The following is a 17,059-nucleotide window of genomic DNA, read 5'->3' on the forward strand; positions in this document are numbered from 1 at the left end:
CCAGTGCCCTCAGGACCGAGCAAAACGTCACACACGGGGGCGGGGCAAAGGCCAAAGTCACCAACCCTTGTGCACCCGAGCACGTGATCACAGCCACTCTCCTGAAGAGAAAATGCGGAGGCAGAGAAATACAACACAAATAAACCAAGAGAAATCCCCAGAAAAGGACCTAAGTGAATCAGATATAACCAAATTACCAGATGCAGAGTTTAAAATAACGATTGTTAGGATGCTCAAAGATATTAGAACCACCATAGATGGCCACTACGAAAACCTAAATAAAGAGATAACAAATATAAAAAAGGACATTGAAATAATAAAAAAGAATCAGACAGAAATGACAAATACAATATCTGAAATAAAGAATACAATGGAAGGAATTAAAAGCAGGATGGATGAAGCAGAGAATCGAATCAGTGAGTTAGAGGACACAATAAATAAAGGCACAGAAGCAGAGCAGAAAAAAGAAAAGAGACTCAAAAAGTCTGAGGAAACTCTAAGAGAGCTCTGTGACAACATGAAGAGAAATAATATACGCATCATAGGGGTTCCTGAAGAAGAAGAGAAAGAACAAGGGATAGAGACTTTGTTCAAACATATTATAATGGAAAACTTCCCCCAATTAAGGCAGGAAAACATTTCACATGTTCAGGAAGCACAGAGAACTCCATTAAGGAGAAACCCAAAGAAACCAACACCAAGACACATCATAATTAAATTACCAAAGCTAAATGATAAAGAGAAAATATTAAAAGCTGCTAGAGAAAAAAAGACTATCACCTACAAAGGAGCCCCCATAAGGATGACTTCTGACTTCTCAACAGAAACACTTGAGGCCAGAAGGGAATGGCAAGAAATATTCAAAGTAATGCAGAACAAGAACCTACAACCAAGACTACTTTATCCAGCAAGGCTATTATTTAAAATTGAAGGAGAAATAAAAAGCTTTACAGACAAAAAAAACCTCAAGGATTTCACTGCAATCAAACCAAGGCTGCAAGAAACGCTAAGGGACATGTGGTAAACAGATCAAAGGAAAAAAATATATAGCAAAAGAGAAAAACAGTTTTAAAGAAAAAAAATGGCAATAAACAATTACATATCAGTAATAACTTTAAATGTTAATGGATTAAATGATCCGATCAAGACACATAGGGTAGCTGCATGGATAAGAAAACAGGACCCATACATATGCTGTCTATAAGAGACACACCTTAAATCAAAAGATGTACACAGACTGAAGATAAAAGGATGGAAAAAAATATTTCACGCAAATGGAAATGAAAAAAAAGCTGGGGTAGCAATACTTATATCAGACAAAATGGACTTTAGAACAAAGACCATAGTTAGAGATAAAGAAGGTCACTACATAATGATAAAGGGAGCAATCCAAAAGGAAGATATAACCATTATAAATATCTACGCACCTAATATAGGAGCACCTAAATATATAAAGCAGACTTTGATAGACTTAAAGGGCGAGATCAACAGCAATACTATAATAGTAGGAGATTTCAATACCCCATTAACATCATTAGATAGATCCTCAAGAAAGAAAATTAACAAAGAAACAGCAGACTTAAAGGACATATTAGATGAACTTGATTTAATAGATATCTTCAGAACCTTTCACCCTAAAACAGCAGAATATACATTCTTTTCAAGCGCTCATGGTACATTCTCTAGAATAGACCACATGTTAGGGCACAAAAGCGGGCTCAACAAATTTAAGAAGATTGAAATCATATCGAGCACTTTCTCTGATCACAATGGCATTAAACTAGAAATCAACCACAATAGAAAAATTGAAAAACATTCAAACACTTGGAAACTAAATAGCATGTTATTAATGAATGGGTTAACATTGAGATCAAAGAAGAAATTAAAAAATTCCTAGAAACAAATGATAATGAGCATACATCAACTCAAAATTTATGGGACACAGCAAAAGCAGTCCTGAGAGGGAAGTTTATAGCATTACAGGCATACCTCAAGAAGCTAGAAAAAGCTCAAATAAACAACATAACCCTGCATCTAAAAGAACTAGAAAAAGAACAACAAGTAAAGCCCAGAGCTAGTAGAAGGAAGGAAATAATAAAGATCAGAGAAGAAATAAATGACATAGAGGCTAAAGAAAGAATACAGAGGATCAATGAAACCAGGAGCTGGTTCTTTGAAAAGGTAAACAAGATCGATGAACCTTTAACAAGACTCACCAAGAAAAAAAGAGGACTCAAATAAATAAAATTAGAAACGAGAGAGGAGAAATAACAACTGACACAACAGAAATACAAAATATTGTAAGAAAATACTATGAAGAACTGTACGCCAAAAAACTAGACAACCTAGATGAAATGGACAAATTCCTCGAATCATATAATCTTTCAAAAATCAATCTGGAGGAATCAGAAAACCTAAACAGACCAATTACAACAAATGAGATTGAAACAGCTATCAAAAAACTCCCAAAAAAGAAAAGTCCTGGGCCTGATGGCTTCACAAGTGAATTCTACCAAATATTCAAAGAAGAACTAACTCCTATCCTTCTCAAGCTATTTCAAAAAATTCAAGAGGAAGGAAGACTTCCAAACTCCTTTTATGAGGCAAGCATAATTCTGATTCCAAAACCAGGCAAAGACAACACAAAGAAAGAAAATTATAGGCCAATATCCCTGATGAACTAAGATGCAAAAATCCTCAACAAAATATTAGCAAACCGGATCAAGCAATATATGGAAAAAATCATACACCATGATCAAGTAGGATTTATTCTTGGGAGGCAAGGCTGGTACAATATTCGCAAATCAATCAATGTGATTCATCACATAAACAAAAGAAAGGAGAAAAACCACATAATTTCAATAGATGCAGAAAAAGCATTTGATAAAGTCCAGCACCCATTCATGATCAAAACTCTCAGCAAAGTGGGAATACAGGGAACATACCTAAACATGATAAAGGCCATCTATGACAAACCCACAGCCAACATCATACTCAATGGGCAAAAATTAAAAGCAATCCCCTTAAGATCAGGAACAAGGCAGGGGTGCCCCCTTTCACCACTCTTATTCAACATAGTTCTGGAAGTCCTCGCCACAGCAATCAGACAAGAAAAAGAAATAAAAGGCATCCAAATTGGAAAAGAAGAAGTAAAACTATCATTATTTGCAGATGACATGATATTGTATATAGAAAACCCTAAAGTCTCAGTCAAAAAACTACTAGACTTGATAAAAGAATTTGGCAAGGTGGCAGGATATAAAATCAATACTCAGAAATCAGAGGCATTTTTATACACTAATAATGAACTGTCAGAAAGAGAAATCAGGGAATCAATCCCCTTTACCATTGCAACCAAAAAAATAAAGTACCTAGGAATAAATCTAACCAAGGAGATTTAAGACTTGTACTTGGAAAATTATAAAACATTGATAAAAGAAATCAGGGAAGATACGAATAAGTGAAGGCATATACCGTGCTCATGGTTAGGAAGAATAAACATCATTAAAATGTCTATATTACCCAAAGCAATTTATAAATTCAATGCAATACCAATGAAACTACCAATGACTTACTTCAAAGATATAGAACACATATTCCAAAAATTTATATGGAACCAAAAAAGAACACGAATAGCCTCAGCAATCCTGAAAAGGAAGAAAAAAGCGGGAGGTATCACACTTCCAGATATCAAGTTATAGGCCATTGTACTCAAAACAGCATGGTACTGGCATAAGAACAGGCATATAGATCAATGGAACAGAACAGAGAACTGAGAAATAAACCCACAGCTCTACGGACAACTGATATTTGACAAAGGAGGTAAGACAATACAATGGAGTAAAGACAGCCTCTTCAACAAATGGTGTTGAAAAACTGGACAGCTACCTGCAAAAAAATGAAACTAGACCACCAACTTACACCACTGACAAAAATAAACTCAAAATGGATAAAAGACTTGAATGTAAGCCGTGAAACCATAAGCATCTTAGAAGAATACATAGGCAGTAAGCTCTCTGACATCTCTCGCAGCAACATATTTGCTGATTTGTCTCCACAGGCAAGTGAAATAAAAGACAGGATAAACAAATGGGACTTTATCAAACTAAAAAGCTTCTGCACAGCTAAAGACAATAAGAACAGAATAAAAAGACAAACTACACAATGGGAGAATATATTTGACATAGCGTCTGATAAGGGGCTAATAACTAAAATTTATAAAGAACTTGTAAAACTTAATACCAGGAAGACAAACAATCCAATCCAAAAATGGGCAAAAGAAATGAATAGACACTTCTCCAAAGAGGACACACAGATGGCCAATAGGCATATGAAAAAATGTTCAACATCACTAATGATTAGAGAAATGCAAATTAAAACCACAATGAGATATCACCTCACACCAGTCAGAATGGCGCTCATCAATATAACAACACAGAATAAGTGCTGGCGAGGATGTGGAGAAAAGGGAACCCTCCTGCACTGCTGGTGGGAATGCAGACTGGTGCAGCCACTGTGGAAAACAGTATGGAGATTCCTCAAGAAATTAAAAATCGAACTGCCTTTTGACCCAGCTATCCCACTTTTAGGAATATACCCCAAGAACACCATAGCACTGTTTGAAAAGAAGAAATGCACCCCCATGTTTATGGCAGCATTGTTCACAATAGCAAAGATTTGGAAACAGCCCAAGTGTCCATCAGAGGACGAGTGGCTTAAAAAGCTTTGGTATATATATACTATGGAATACTACTCAGCCATAAGAAATGATGACATAGGGCCTGATCTGTGGTGGCGCAGTGGATAAAGCGTCGACTTGGAAATGCTGAGGTCGCCGGTTCGAAACCCTGGGCTTGCCTGGTCAAGGCACATATGGGAGATGATGCTTCCAGCTCCTCCCCCCTATCTCTCTCTCTCTCTCTGTCTCTCTCTCCCTCTCTCTCTCCTCTCTAAAATGAATAAATAAAAATTAAAATTAAAAAAATAAATAAATAAATATAAAATTTAAAAAAAAAGAATTGTTTAAGAAATGATGACATAGGATCTTTTACAACAACATGGATGGGCCTTGATAACATTATACAGAGTGAAAGAAGTAAATCAGAGAAAAACTAACAACTATATGTTTCCATACATAGGTGGGACATAAAGCTGAGACTCAGAGACATGAACAACAGTGTTGGGGTTACAGGGTGGGGGGAGGAGAGGGAGGGTTTTGGGGGAGGGGAGGGGCACAAAGATCATGGCTTTTCATCATTTGCCATATTCCCCTCTTAATCTACAGACTGCAAATATTTACTTATGGTGTTTCCACTATAAAGACTGCTGTCTTAGGGACAAATGCTGATAAACTATTTCAGCAGTTCCTCCTTCTTCAAAGACTTATAAGTAAACATAGAGCTCCATGTTTCATAGGACATACTCAAGCTCACTCCATGCTCCCTGGAGCTTTAGCACAAGGGAATGCCCCCCCCCTTTTTTGTGGGGGTTTTTTTTTTTAGTATTTTTTCTTTTATTTATTTATTTTTTGTATATTTCTGAGGATGGGGATGGGGAGGCAGTCAGACAGACTCCTGCATGCGCCTGACTGGGATCCACCTGGCATGCCTACCGGGGGAAATGCTCTGCCCATCTGGGATGTTGCTCTGTTACAACCGGAGCCATTCTAGCGACTGGGGCGGGGGCCATGGGGCCATCCTTAGTGCCCAGGGTGGATTTGCTCCGGTGGAGCCTTGGCTGCGGGCGGGAGGAGGGGGGCCGGGAGGAAGGAGAGGGGAGGGAGTGGAGAGGTAGATGGGCGCTTCTCCTGTGTGCTCTGGCCGGGAATCGAACCCAGGAATCCTGCACACCAGGCCAATGACTCCGACGGGTCTACCATATCATGCTTTTTACTTAAAAAAAAAAAAAAAAAATTTACATTTCTTTTGAATGCTGATGAACAGGAGACACCAAATCTTTTTCGCCTGCAAACTACTACCTTCTTTATTAGATCTAGCTAATAACACTGTTCTGTCTTTTTTCCAAATAGCTCCAGATATATGGAAAAGATTTATATAGGCAGATGGGGATCCTCAAACCCCTCAGCGAGATCTTCTGAGAATGGCTCTTAAGACACCTAGAGGCAGAAAAAGCCCAATAGAGATCAGGGGGAACTACCAGCTTTTAGGATACACCCTTAAAGGCTCCAACACCCCAAAGGGGTCTCATAGGATGCCATCTGGGTCCTGCTTCAATAGTGGAAAGGAAGGTCATTGAGCTAAAGCCTGCCAGGCTTACACGCCTCTGCTGTGAGGAAACAGGAACACTGGAAGGTGGGCTTCCCCCTCGCTCCTCTAAGGGAGGGTTCAGTCTCTTCCAGCCCTGCTCCAGCCACCTATGACCTAACTTTGCCCAGAAAGCTGGGGTTTGCCACTGAAGGCTGAAGGTGCCCAGAGCCGTCGGCCCCATCTACGACACTGTGGACGAGCCTAGGGTATTTCTTCCAAGAAGCAGGTAAACTGATCTCATTTGCACAAGGGTCACTTAACTATGTCTTGCCTGAATAGTCAGGTTTTTTATTCTTCCCTCAAAGATCTCTGTTGTGGGTGTTGATAGTCCTATTTTCTGCTGCTTTGCTTAATATATAGTGTTTCCTTTATCCCTCCTACCTCAATGCCCCACTCATATTTCAGGCTGGGACCTACCCCTAATTTAGAGCTCTCTTTCCTCCTTTTGCCAACTTGTATTATGAATTTACCTTTGCCACCAAGCTTAGTGTATCCCAAGGTTCTCTTTACCAGGCCACAGCCACAGAGCTCCAGGGAAAAGCAACCTGGTCTCAACTCTCCAGGCAAAGGAGAACAGGAGCTCCATATCCACGCATGCTACAAATGGCTTTTTCCAGTCTACCTGAATCATTACCAGCTAGAAGCAGCGGTCATTGGGACTTGGACATGAGCTGCAAAGTATAGAATGGTGACAACAATTCCAGTGCCATGCGGACTTTTCCTGTGGGGAACTTTCCTGGACTCCTGCTCCCTGTGACAGCTCCTAACAGACTGAACTGTGGTTGGGTTGCATTTTTCAGGGATTTGGCATGGTGATGGGATCAACTTGGACTTGGGGAACATGTTAAGGACACTAATCATTTATGGATTCTTGCTGTATTCGCCAAGAGTTTGCTTAAAGGCTCTTAATCACTGTAAAAAAAAATAGAGGACTGGATGAAGAAGATGGGGCACATATACACCATGGTATATTATTCAGCTAGGAGAAATGGTGACGTCGGATCACTTATAGCGGAATGGTGGAGTCTTGGTAGCATTGTGCGGGGTGAAATAATCGAATCAGAAAAAAACAGGAACTGCAGGATTCCATACATTGGTGGGACATAAAAGCGAGACTAAGAGGCATGAACAGGAGTGTGGTGGCTATGGGGGGTGGGGGGAGGGAAGGAGGGAGAGGGGGAGGGGTACAGAGAGAACTGGATGGAGGGTGGCGGAGGACGATCTCTCTTCGGGTGATGGGTATGCAACATAACTAAATGACAAGATAACCTGGAAATGTTTTCTTTGAATGTATGTACCCTGATTTATTGATGTCACCCCATTAAAATAAAAACTTATTTATAAAAAAAAAAAAAAAAGAAAAAGAAAAATAAAAAGGTTCAACTAGAAAAAGACAGTGCACAGCCCACACAGGGGCAAGTAGTCCCACACAGGGGCGCACCTCAAGCGCCCAGCTTGGGTGACTGGGGGGGCTGTACCACTGGGCCCTAAAGGACACCTACTATACAATGCCACTCTACCAAGTCTAACAGATGTAGCAGCTCTACCTAATACATAGAAACAAATATAGGAAAGCAGCCAAAATGTGGAGACAAAGAAACATGTCCCAAATAAAAGAATAGAAGTCTTCAGAAAAAGAACTAAATGAAACGGAGACAAGTCAACTACCAGATATAGAGTTCGAAACAATGATTATAAAAATAAATGCTCAAGAAACTTAGTTAGAACTTCAACAGCATGAAAAAGGACACAGAAGCCATATAAAAAAAAAAAACCTGTCAGAAATGGATATTAAATAAAATGGAAAAGAGTTTACAGAGAATCAACAGACAAAATTGAGAAATCAAATCAGCCTGACCTGTGGTGGCGCAGTGGATAAAGCGTCGACAAATCAGCAATTTGGAATGTAAAAAAGCAGAAGACACCCAATAGAACAGTAAAATGAGAAAAGAATCCAACAAAATGAAGATAGTGTAAGGAACCTCTGGGACAGCTTAAGGTATACGTACCAATAATGACATCATATGGGTGCCGGGAGGAGAAGAGAGCAAGAAAATAAAAACCTATTTGAAAAAATAATGACAGAAAACTACCCTAATCTGGTGATGAAAACAGAAATAAAAGTCCAGGAAGCACAGAGAGTCCCAAACAAGATGAACCCCAAAAGGCCTATACCAAGATACTTTATAATTAAAATGCAAAAGAATCTTAAAAGCACCAAGAGAAAAGCAGTTAGTTACTTACAAAGAAGCTCTCATAAGGCTGTCAGCTGATTTCTCAACAGAAACTTTAATATTCAATGATAAAAAGCAAAGACTTACAACCAAGATTACTCTACCCTGCAAAGCTATCATTTAGAATCAAAGGACAGATAAAGAGCTTCCTAGACAAGAAAAAGCTAAAGGACTTCATCACCACCAAACCAGTATTACCTAAAATGTTAAAGGGTCTTGAACAATAAAGAAAAAATATATATATCATAAATATGAAAAATAAAATGACAATCAATACAAAAATAAAATATCACAAACATTGAGAATTAAAGTATTTTATTTCTTCTTAAAAAAACTTATCTAGAATAGTGGGCACACAGAACAAATGGAAAACTATGTTAAGGAATACGTCAACTGACTGAAATTACACTGCACCTCAAACCAAGAACAACTCAAACACCCAGAACTGGCTTCTTAAACACAACCTTATGTGGAGAAACCTCAATGACAGAAATAGTAATATATCTTATACCTGAAGTCTAACAGAGAGTCCAGCATGGTGGAATCTTCATAAATACCTATTGAGCAAATTAGTGAATGAACAGAAATGAAGTGGGAAGAAATAAATAAATAATAAAATGAAATTTTACTATCCCTCTAAGAAGAAAGGTATAGGTAGCAAAACTAAAAACAAAAGGTATAGGCACTGGCCTAAAAGGTGGTGGCACAGTGGAGAGAGCATTGACCTGGGATGCTGAGGTTCCAGGTTCAAAACCCCAAGGTCATCGGCTTGAGAGCAGGCTCATCCGGCTTGTAGGTGGAGAAAGGGGTCACTTGCTTGGCTAGAGGCCCCAGTCAAGGCACATATGAGAAGCAATCAATGAACAAGTAAAGTGTTACAACTACGAGTAAATGCTTCTCATTTCTCTCCCTTTCTGACTGTTTCTCTCTCGCTTAAAAAAAAAAAGAAAAAACAAAGGTTTAGGCATTTAATATTTTCTTATTTATTGATTTTAGAAAGAGAGGAAGGGAGAGAGAGAAAAAGACAGGAACATCAATCAATCTGTTCCTGTCTATGCTCAGATCAGGGATCAAACTGGCAACCTCTGTGCTTGGGCTGATACTCTAACCTAGTGGTCCCCAACCTATTTTGGGCCATGCGCCGATTTAATGTCAGAAAATATTTTCACGGACCGGCCTTTAGGGTGGGACGGATAAATGTATCACGTGACTGAGACGAGCGTCAAGAGTGAGTCTTAGACGGATGTAACAGAGGAATCTGGTCATTTTTAAAAAATAAAACATCGTTCAGACTTAAATATAAATAAAACGGAAATAATGTAAGTTATTTATTCTTTCTCTGCGGACCGGTACCAAATGGCCCACGGACCGGTACTGGTCCGCGGCCCAGGGGTTGGGGACCACTGCTCTAACCAACCTAGCTATCCAGCCAGGGAAGGAGGCATTTAATGTTAATAATTCATATGTTATACAAAACATCAACATCAATCAAGCAAGCCTATTGGTGTTTTTAAGGTCCAGCAGTTACAAAAATAAGAAATTCCGAATGTTTTATATTTTGGCATGAACACAATGCCACTTATAGAGCACATTCATTCAAATAAGCATATGAAGAGTAAAAATATTTAAATATTTTCTAAATATTTATACTGTGACCAAAATTTACAAACATGATGCTGGGATTATCTATATAAGACATTTTCATTAGCATCTTTAAAAATCAATCTGCTTTTTTACCTTTTTGTTACTGAGCCAAACAGCCACTTTCATGTTATATTAAATATGACTCTAGGCCCTGGCCGGTTGGCTCAGTGGTAGAGCGTCGGCCTGGCGTGCAGAAGTCCCGGGTTCAATTCCCGGCCAGGGCTCACAGGAGAGGCGCCCCTCTGCTTCTCCACCCCTCCCCCTCTCCTTCCTCTCTGTCTCTCTCTTCCCCTCCCGCAGCAAGGCTCCATTGGAGCAAAGATGGCCTGGGCGCTGGGGATGGCTCCTTGGCCTCTGCCCCAGGCACTAGAGTGGCTCTGGTCGCAACAGAGTGATGCCCCCGGAGGGGCAGAGCATCGCCCCCTGGTGGGCAGAGCATCGCCCCCTGGTGGGCGTGCCAGGTGGATCCCGGTCAGGCGCATGCGGGAGTCGGTCTGACTATCTCTCCCCGTTTCCAGCTTCAGAAAAATACAAAAAAAAAAAAAAAAAAAAGACTCTAGACATTTAATTTCCCTTATACTCATGACCAGTATTTCCTTAAATTTAACAAACAAGTCAATCACTTATGCCATGAAATTAAAATATGTTAATAGCTATAATTTTCTATTTTATAAGATAGGGTAAACAGATTTGCTCTAAATTTGTCACCTAGACACAAATATTAGATCAATTTTTGATCCACTGGTAGTCTCACTGCCCTTACCAGAAACTAAATCTCAAACACTAAACAGAGTTCTCAAATCTCCAAAAGAAAAGAGTAAGGAAGGCCCTCAACACAAAACAATATTCTTTCATTCTGGCACTGGGAAAACACTATGAACTCAACAAAAGCTTTAAACTTTCAGAAAGGTTTACTTAAAGCATATATTGTTAATTTAATTATTATTCTATTTCCCATAACAGTCAGGAAAAGTGCAGATACATCAAGAAAATAAAAATGTTAAGCCTGGAGCCTGACCAGGCGGTGGCGCAATGAATAGAGCACAGACTGGGACACGAAGGACTCAGGTTCTAAACCCCGAGGTCGCCAGCTTGAGCGCGGGCTCATCTGGTTTGAGCAAGGCTCACCAGCTTGAACCCAAGGTCGCTGGCTTAAGCAAGGGGTCACTCGGTCTGCTATAGCTCCCCCCCCTCAAAGCACATATGAGAAAGCAATCAATGAAGAACTAAGGTGCTGCAACAAATAACTGATGTTTCTCATTACTCTCCCTTTCTGTCTGTCCCTCACTCTGTCTCTCTCTGTCTCTGTCACCAAAAAATAAACCACAAAAAAATATTAAGCCTGTTTTAAAGTGAAACACACTGAGAAGGTAGACCTGGCTCTGATGCTGCAGCGGGGAGACTGAACAACTCTGACAACATCACTGGGACAAGGATGAAGACAAACATGGAAGCACACTGCCTGTAGTCTTGAGGTCAGCATTAACATGCTTAAACAGAAAATCAGCCTCGTAACCTTCTAAGTAGATACTTCCAATAACCCACTCATTTACTTATTCACCCATCAACAAACGTTTCTTAAAAGCCCTCTAAGAGCCATGCCCTGAATTAGTAAATGGCAGTGCAATGCAGTCAAATATTTAGATCAGTCTCACTAAGTAAACCACCAGCACAAGTAGGTTTTTGAAACAATTAATATAATGGTGTCTTTATTAAAAATAATAGTGAACTGGCCCTGGCCAGTTGGCTCAGTGGTAGAGCATTGGCCTGGCGTGTGGAAGTCCCAGGTTCGAGTCTCGGTCAGGGCAAACAGGAGAAGTGCCCATCTGCTTCTCCACCCTTCCCCCTCTCCTTTCTCTCTATCTCTCTCTTCCCCTCCTGCAGCCAAGGCTCCATGGGAGCTAAGTTGGCCCGGGCACTGAGGATGGCTCCATGGCCTCCACTTTGGGTGCTAGAATGGCTCCAGTTATAGCAGAGCAACTCCCCAGATGGGCAGAGCATCGCCCCCTAGGGGCCATGCCATGTGGATCCCAGTCAGGTACATGCAGGAGTTTGTCTGTCTGCCGCTCCCCACTTCTCACTTAAGAAAAATACAAAATAAAATAATAATAAAAAAAAATAATAATAATAATGAACAGTTTTAGAACAACTTACCAATAACACTGAATAGAAACCTGGCTGCGTTTCCCACTGTTTCAGCTGCTCCTCAGCCGGTTTTAGCACAGCAGTATCCTGACTGGTGGCCTGTGTTAAGACCTGAAGAACAACAGTGCTGGCACTATTGAGATCCATGGAAACCTGGCAACAAGAAATTAACATGCCTGAATGGACTTTATACAAAAAAATTAACAGAAACTTGAGAAAAAGCTTCAAAGTCCTTAATTACTCCTATATCAGTCATTCACTTCCTCCTTCATGTTTCTGAATTTCTGTCTTTTCTACATAACACCCATACGCTTACTTAAAATCCCTATAGTTCAATTCAAACCAGCTAAAATAAAAATAAAATTCAAGTTTTAAAACAATAGTCAATATCTGAGTATATATATATATGCCAAGCATTAGATAATTATTTATTCCTAATAATAAGTATATGTGGTAGGTAGAAAAATAAAGAATGAGAGACTTTACCTTGCCAAGGTCACAATCTATTAAATGGCAGTGCTGAACTTGAATACCAAAGCCATGCTAGTCTTAATCAGTATCTAATACTGCCTCCCTTGAGTGGCAGCACTGACACCTAAAGCATCTCTATAGTCCCAGGAGTCCAACAAGACACTCAAGATATGCTTACTAAATATTTGCTGAACAGTCTGATCAGGCGGTGGCGCAGTGGATAGAGTGTCAGCATGGGATGCTGAGGACCCAGGTTCCAAACCACAAGGTAGTCGGCTTGAGCACAGGCTCATCTGGCTTGAGCGCAGGCTCACCAGCCTGAGCGCGGGCTCACCAACTCGAGCATAGGGTCACTGATATGACCCCATTGTCACTGGCTTAAAGTCAAAGGTCACTGGCTTGACAAAGAGGTCACTGGCTTGGCTGTAGCCCCCCAGTCAAGGCGCATGTGAGAGGGCAATCTATGAACAACTAAGGTGCCACATTGAAGAATTAATGCTTCTCACATCTCTTTCTCCCTTCTTGTCTGTCCGTCCCTGTCAGTCCCCCCAACTCTCTCTCGCAGAAAAAATTTTTAAAATATAAATAAATAAATATTTGCCAAATAAAGGAAAGTGACCAGCCTGACCAGGTGGTGGCACAGTGGATAGAGCGACAACCTGGGACACTGAGGACCCAGGTTCAAAACGCTAAAGTCACTACCTTGAGCACAAGATCATTTGGCTTGAACGCGGGGTCACTGGCTTGAGAGTGGGATCATCGCCATAACCCTATGGTCATGGCTTGAGCCCAAAAGTCACTGATCTGAGCAAGGAGTCATTGGTTCGGCTAGAACCCCTGGTCAAATCACCTATGAGAAGCAATCAATGAACAACTCAAGTGCCAGAACTATGAATTGATGTTTCTCATTCTCTCTTCCTGTGTGTCTGTCTCTCTCTCACACACACACACAAAAAGGAAAGTGACCAATTCTGAATAAAGTACTTCACACTGAACCACACGGCAGCTAATTAACTGATTCATTTCATTAAAGTGCTGAAAGTCTTCTGTGTTTCAACCACTGTTCTATAATATAGCATAGCAGTGTCTTGACTTCATGCAGTTTACCATATTTCCCCATGTATAAAATGCACCTTCTATCAAAAATTTTAGGGTCTAAAAACTGGGTACATCTTATAGTGGTTGTAGATTTTTTTACTTGCATTTCCCGCTTTTTTATGCTTGTTTTTGCGCTCATTATTGAAGACAGTGATTTGTCATCAGACACAGATGAGGACAAGCTAATGGAGTTTTGATAGTGAGGAGGAGTTGTATGAATTTTATGATGAATAAAACTTGAGTTCAATAACTTTATGTAATACATTTTCTTTCAAATTTTGGACCCCAAAATTAGGTGTCTTATACATGGTATCATCTTATACATGGGGAAATACAGTACATTTTAGCAGAAGCAGTAAGATCTTTTAAAAAAAAAAAGTAAAAAAGAAAGAGACCAGGTAGTGATATGAAGAAAATAAGATAATGTGTGAAAGACTAACTTCAACTGAATGTGTTACTTCAGATCAGGTGTTCAGGAGAGCTTCTCCGCAGTGACAGGAGAGACAAGAATGACAAGAGATGCCCAGCCATGCAGAGTTCCCAGGAAGGAAAACAAATGAAAACAAAGACTTAGAGTTAGAAACAAACTTAAGAAGGTCTGTATGACTGACACCTAATGAGAAAAGGGGAAAGGAGAACAAGATGAGGTTAGAGAAGCAGGCAGGAACACTTCATGGGCAACTCTGTAGAGGAAAAGAGTGTGTCTAGACTTTACTATATACACAAAAAAACAAACCAAAAAAAATTGGAAGTTAAGAAGACCATATGAATATATTAATATGAATACAATAATATAGAAAGGCTCTATCAGAACTCATCCCCAATCCTCCAAAAGAAAAAAGCCATGTCCCTATTTTGAGCTGCTACTTGAAAAATAAAATTACTGACTAGTGCCAACTCCCATAGCAATTTGCACCTAGAACAAAGACTGTGCAGAATACTAAACGCACACATGCACCTTCACTTTTCACAGACTCACAGCAGGGCAATCCTTAAATCCATGTACTGTACTCTTATCCTGACACCTCTCTCATCCTCACCATTTATCTGCTCTAATGGAAGCTGCTGGAGTTCCACCCCTATCTGCTCCATACAAGTCCTCCCCAGAAGTATATGCCCTGTCCCCACCTCCCCTTGCTTCTGATCCTTGATCCCAAGAAGCCCATCCAGTGTGGGAGAGAGAGCTCAGTTCACATATTTTTGGAGAACCGATTTTGTGCCAGGCACTGTGATAGTTGTTCAGATGACAGGAATCAGAAAGGGTCTCCCTCTCTACCCAAATCCTGGGGGATCGAGAGATGGGAAGAAGAGAGAAATAGCTTTATCATTAGCCTGAACAGGTGATGCTGCAGTGAACAGAGCATCGAACAGGGAGGAACCCCAAGGTTGCCGGCGTGCAACCTCACCAGTTTGATCGCAGGCTCACCAGCTTGAGCGCAGGATCACTGGCTTGAGTACAGGATCCCACAGTATGGGATCATAGACATGACCCATGGTCACTAACTTGAGCCCAAAGGTCTCTGGCTTGAAGCCCAAGGTCACTGGCTTGAGCAAGGGGTCACTCGATCTGCTGGAGCCCCCTCCCCCCCCCCGTCAAGGCACATATGAAAAAGCAATCAATAAACAACTAAGGTGCTACAACGAAGAATTGATGCTTCTTATCTCTCTCCCTTCTTGCCTTTCTGTCCCTCTCTCTGTCTTTGTCTCTGTCACACACAAAAACCTTTATCATTAAAACAAACTGTGAAAAATGTTTTAAAACCATCTTTAATAACTTCACTGGAAACATGGAAAAGTACTAATTATACGGGAGGCTTTAAGCAGCAATCAGTTCGTAAACTGCAGATTGAATGTATCATCAAAAATAACAATTCAGGAATGACAGATCTATAATGGATTATTAAAAACACATTATTAAAGCATATTAAATGTTTTAAGGACCCCAAACAAACCTATAAAAGCAAATCTAACATGTGGACTAATATTACTGTTTTATAGGGGGAGAACTTACAGCTCTAGGAGAGCTGCCCCAGGCCATGCAGCAAACTAGTACAGGTTGAGTGAGGCTGGATAAGCAGGTCTCTGGAATTCCAGCTCTTCCTACTATGACACAAAATGGCCTGGCCACACCACCCTCCTCCCAAACACCCGCAAACCTACCATGCTCTCCCACAACAAGTTGCTAGAGAAACTATCAAAAAGATTTCTGAATCCATCGGAAACTTAAAAGGACCACATTAAAAAGTCATACAGTTCTCAACACTAGAATTCTCTTGAAAAGACAGTGATGGCAAGAAAGAACAGGAGGAAAAAGTAATGGAGTCATTCAAACATAACAGTGTGAAAATAAACTTATTTGGGTTAAAAGATAGATGACTACTAGTTACTACTAGTTGTCAGTTAGAGGGTGGTACACCTGAAAAACTAACCTTCAATATCTTTTTTTAAATTAGTATGCAGAAATATAATAGGGTTTCTACTGTTATTCGTATCAAGTAGAGAAGCAGACACATAAGCAGTCTCCAAAAAACCTGGAGAGAACTGAGTGGTAAAGATGGAGGTGGAAGAAAAAAAACAGGAGGAGGGACAGAAGGAAAAAGAAAACAAGGGAGGCAGGGTGGAAGACAGAAGAGGGAGCCACCGACACTAACTTGTGGAATGGCTAAACGTACTTCCCAAAGGACTTGACAGGATCTTCACAGAGGCCACCAGGTCAACTTGAAAGCCAGGGAAGCCAGTCCCTCTCAGTGGACGTCCTAGTATGGATCTTCTGTATAGACATCTACGTGTAGAAAGAAAAGTCCTCTACATGTGGTAAAGGAATGAATCCTTTTCCTTTCAGCATTCTGATCAATTACTAAGATCCTCAGACAACCGAACAAACAGCAAGACTAAATTTACCAAAGTTTTCTAATTAATAATGTAAACATTGAGGTTGCTTTGATTTTTCATTAATGTAGTTTCAAAATCATGCTTGTACTTTATTAGCTCTCAACTATGCTACAGAAGAGAATTATTTAAAATCTTAATTATTTTCTAAGAATAATAATAGAAAAGGAGAAAGTGAAAATTAAAAGGGTAGAAATTCTGCCTTCCTCCCTACCGTATCTCACAACTGAGTCAGTTCAATTTATTCATTAGTAGTCTTATTCTATTCTTTGATTCTATAAAAGTCTAAACAATCTAGCAATATATGAAAGA

At 40.1% G+C, this 17,059-nt stretch overlaps 1 protein-coding gene across 1 annotated transcript in view; it reads right to left on the reverse strand.

Moving 5' to 3' along the window:
• IPO11 (importin 11) overlaps window positions 1–17,059 on the reverse strand; it is a 241,840-nt gene that overhangs the window by 211,023 nt on the left and 13,758 nt on the right. The window contains exon 2 of the mRNA XM_066242532.1: window positions 12,299–12,442. Within this exon, the coding sequence (XP_066098629.1) occupies window positions 12,299–12,436 (138 nt within the window). The 5' untranslated portion in view covers window positions 12,437–12,442. The remainder of the gene's footprint in view (window positions 1–12,298; window positions 12,443–17,059) is intronic.

The sequence above is a fragment of the Saccopteryx bilineata genome, chromosome 1, assembly GCF_036850765.1.
Source record: "Saccopteryx bilineata isolate mSacBil1 chromosome 1, mSacBil1_pri_phased_curated, whole genome shotgun sequence".
Classification (NCBI taxonomy): Eukaryota; Metazoa; Chordata; class Mammalia; order Chiroptera; family Emballonuridae; genus Saccopteryx; species Saccopteryx bilineata.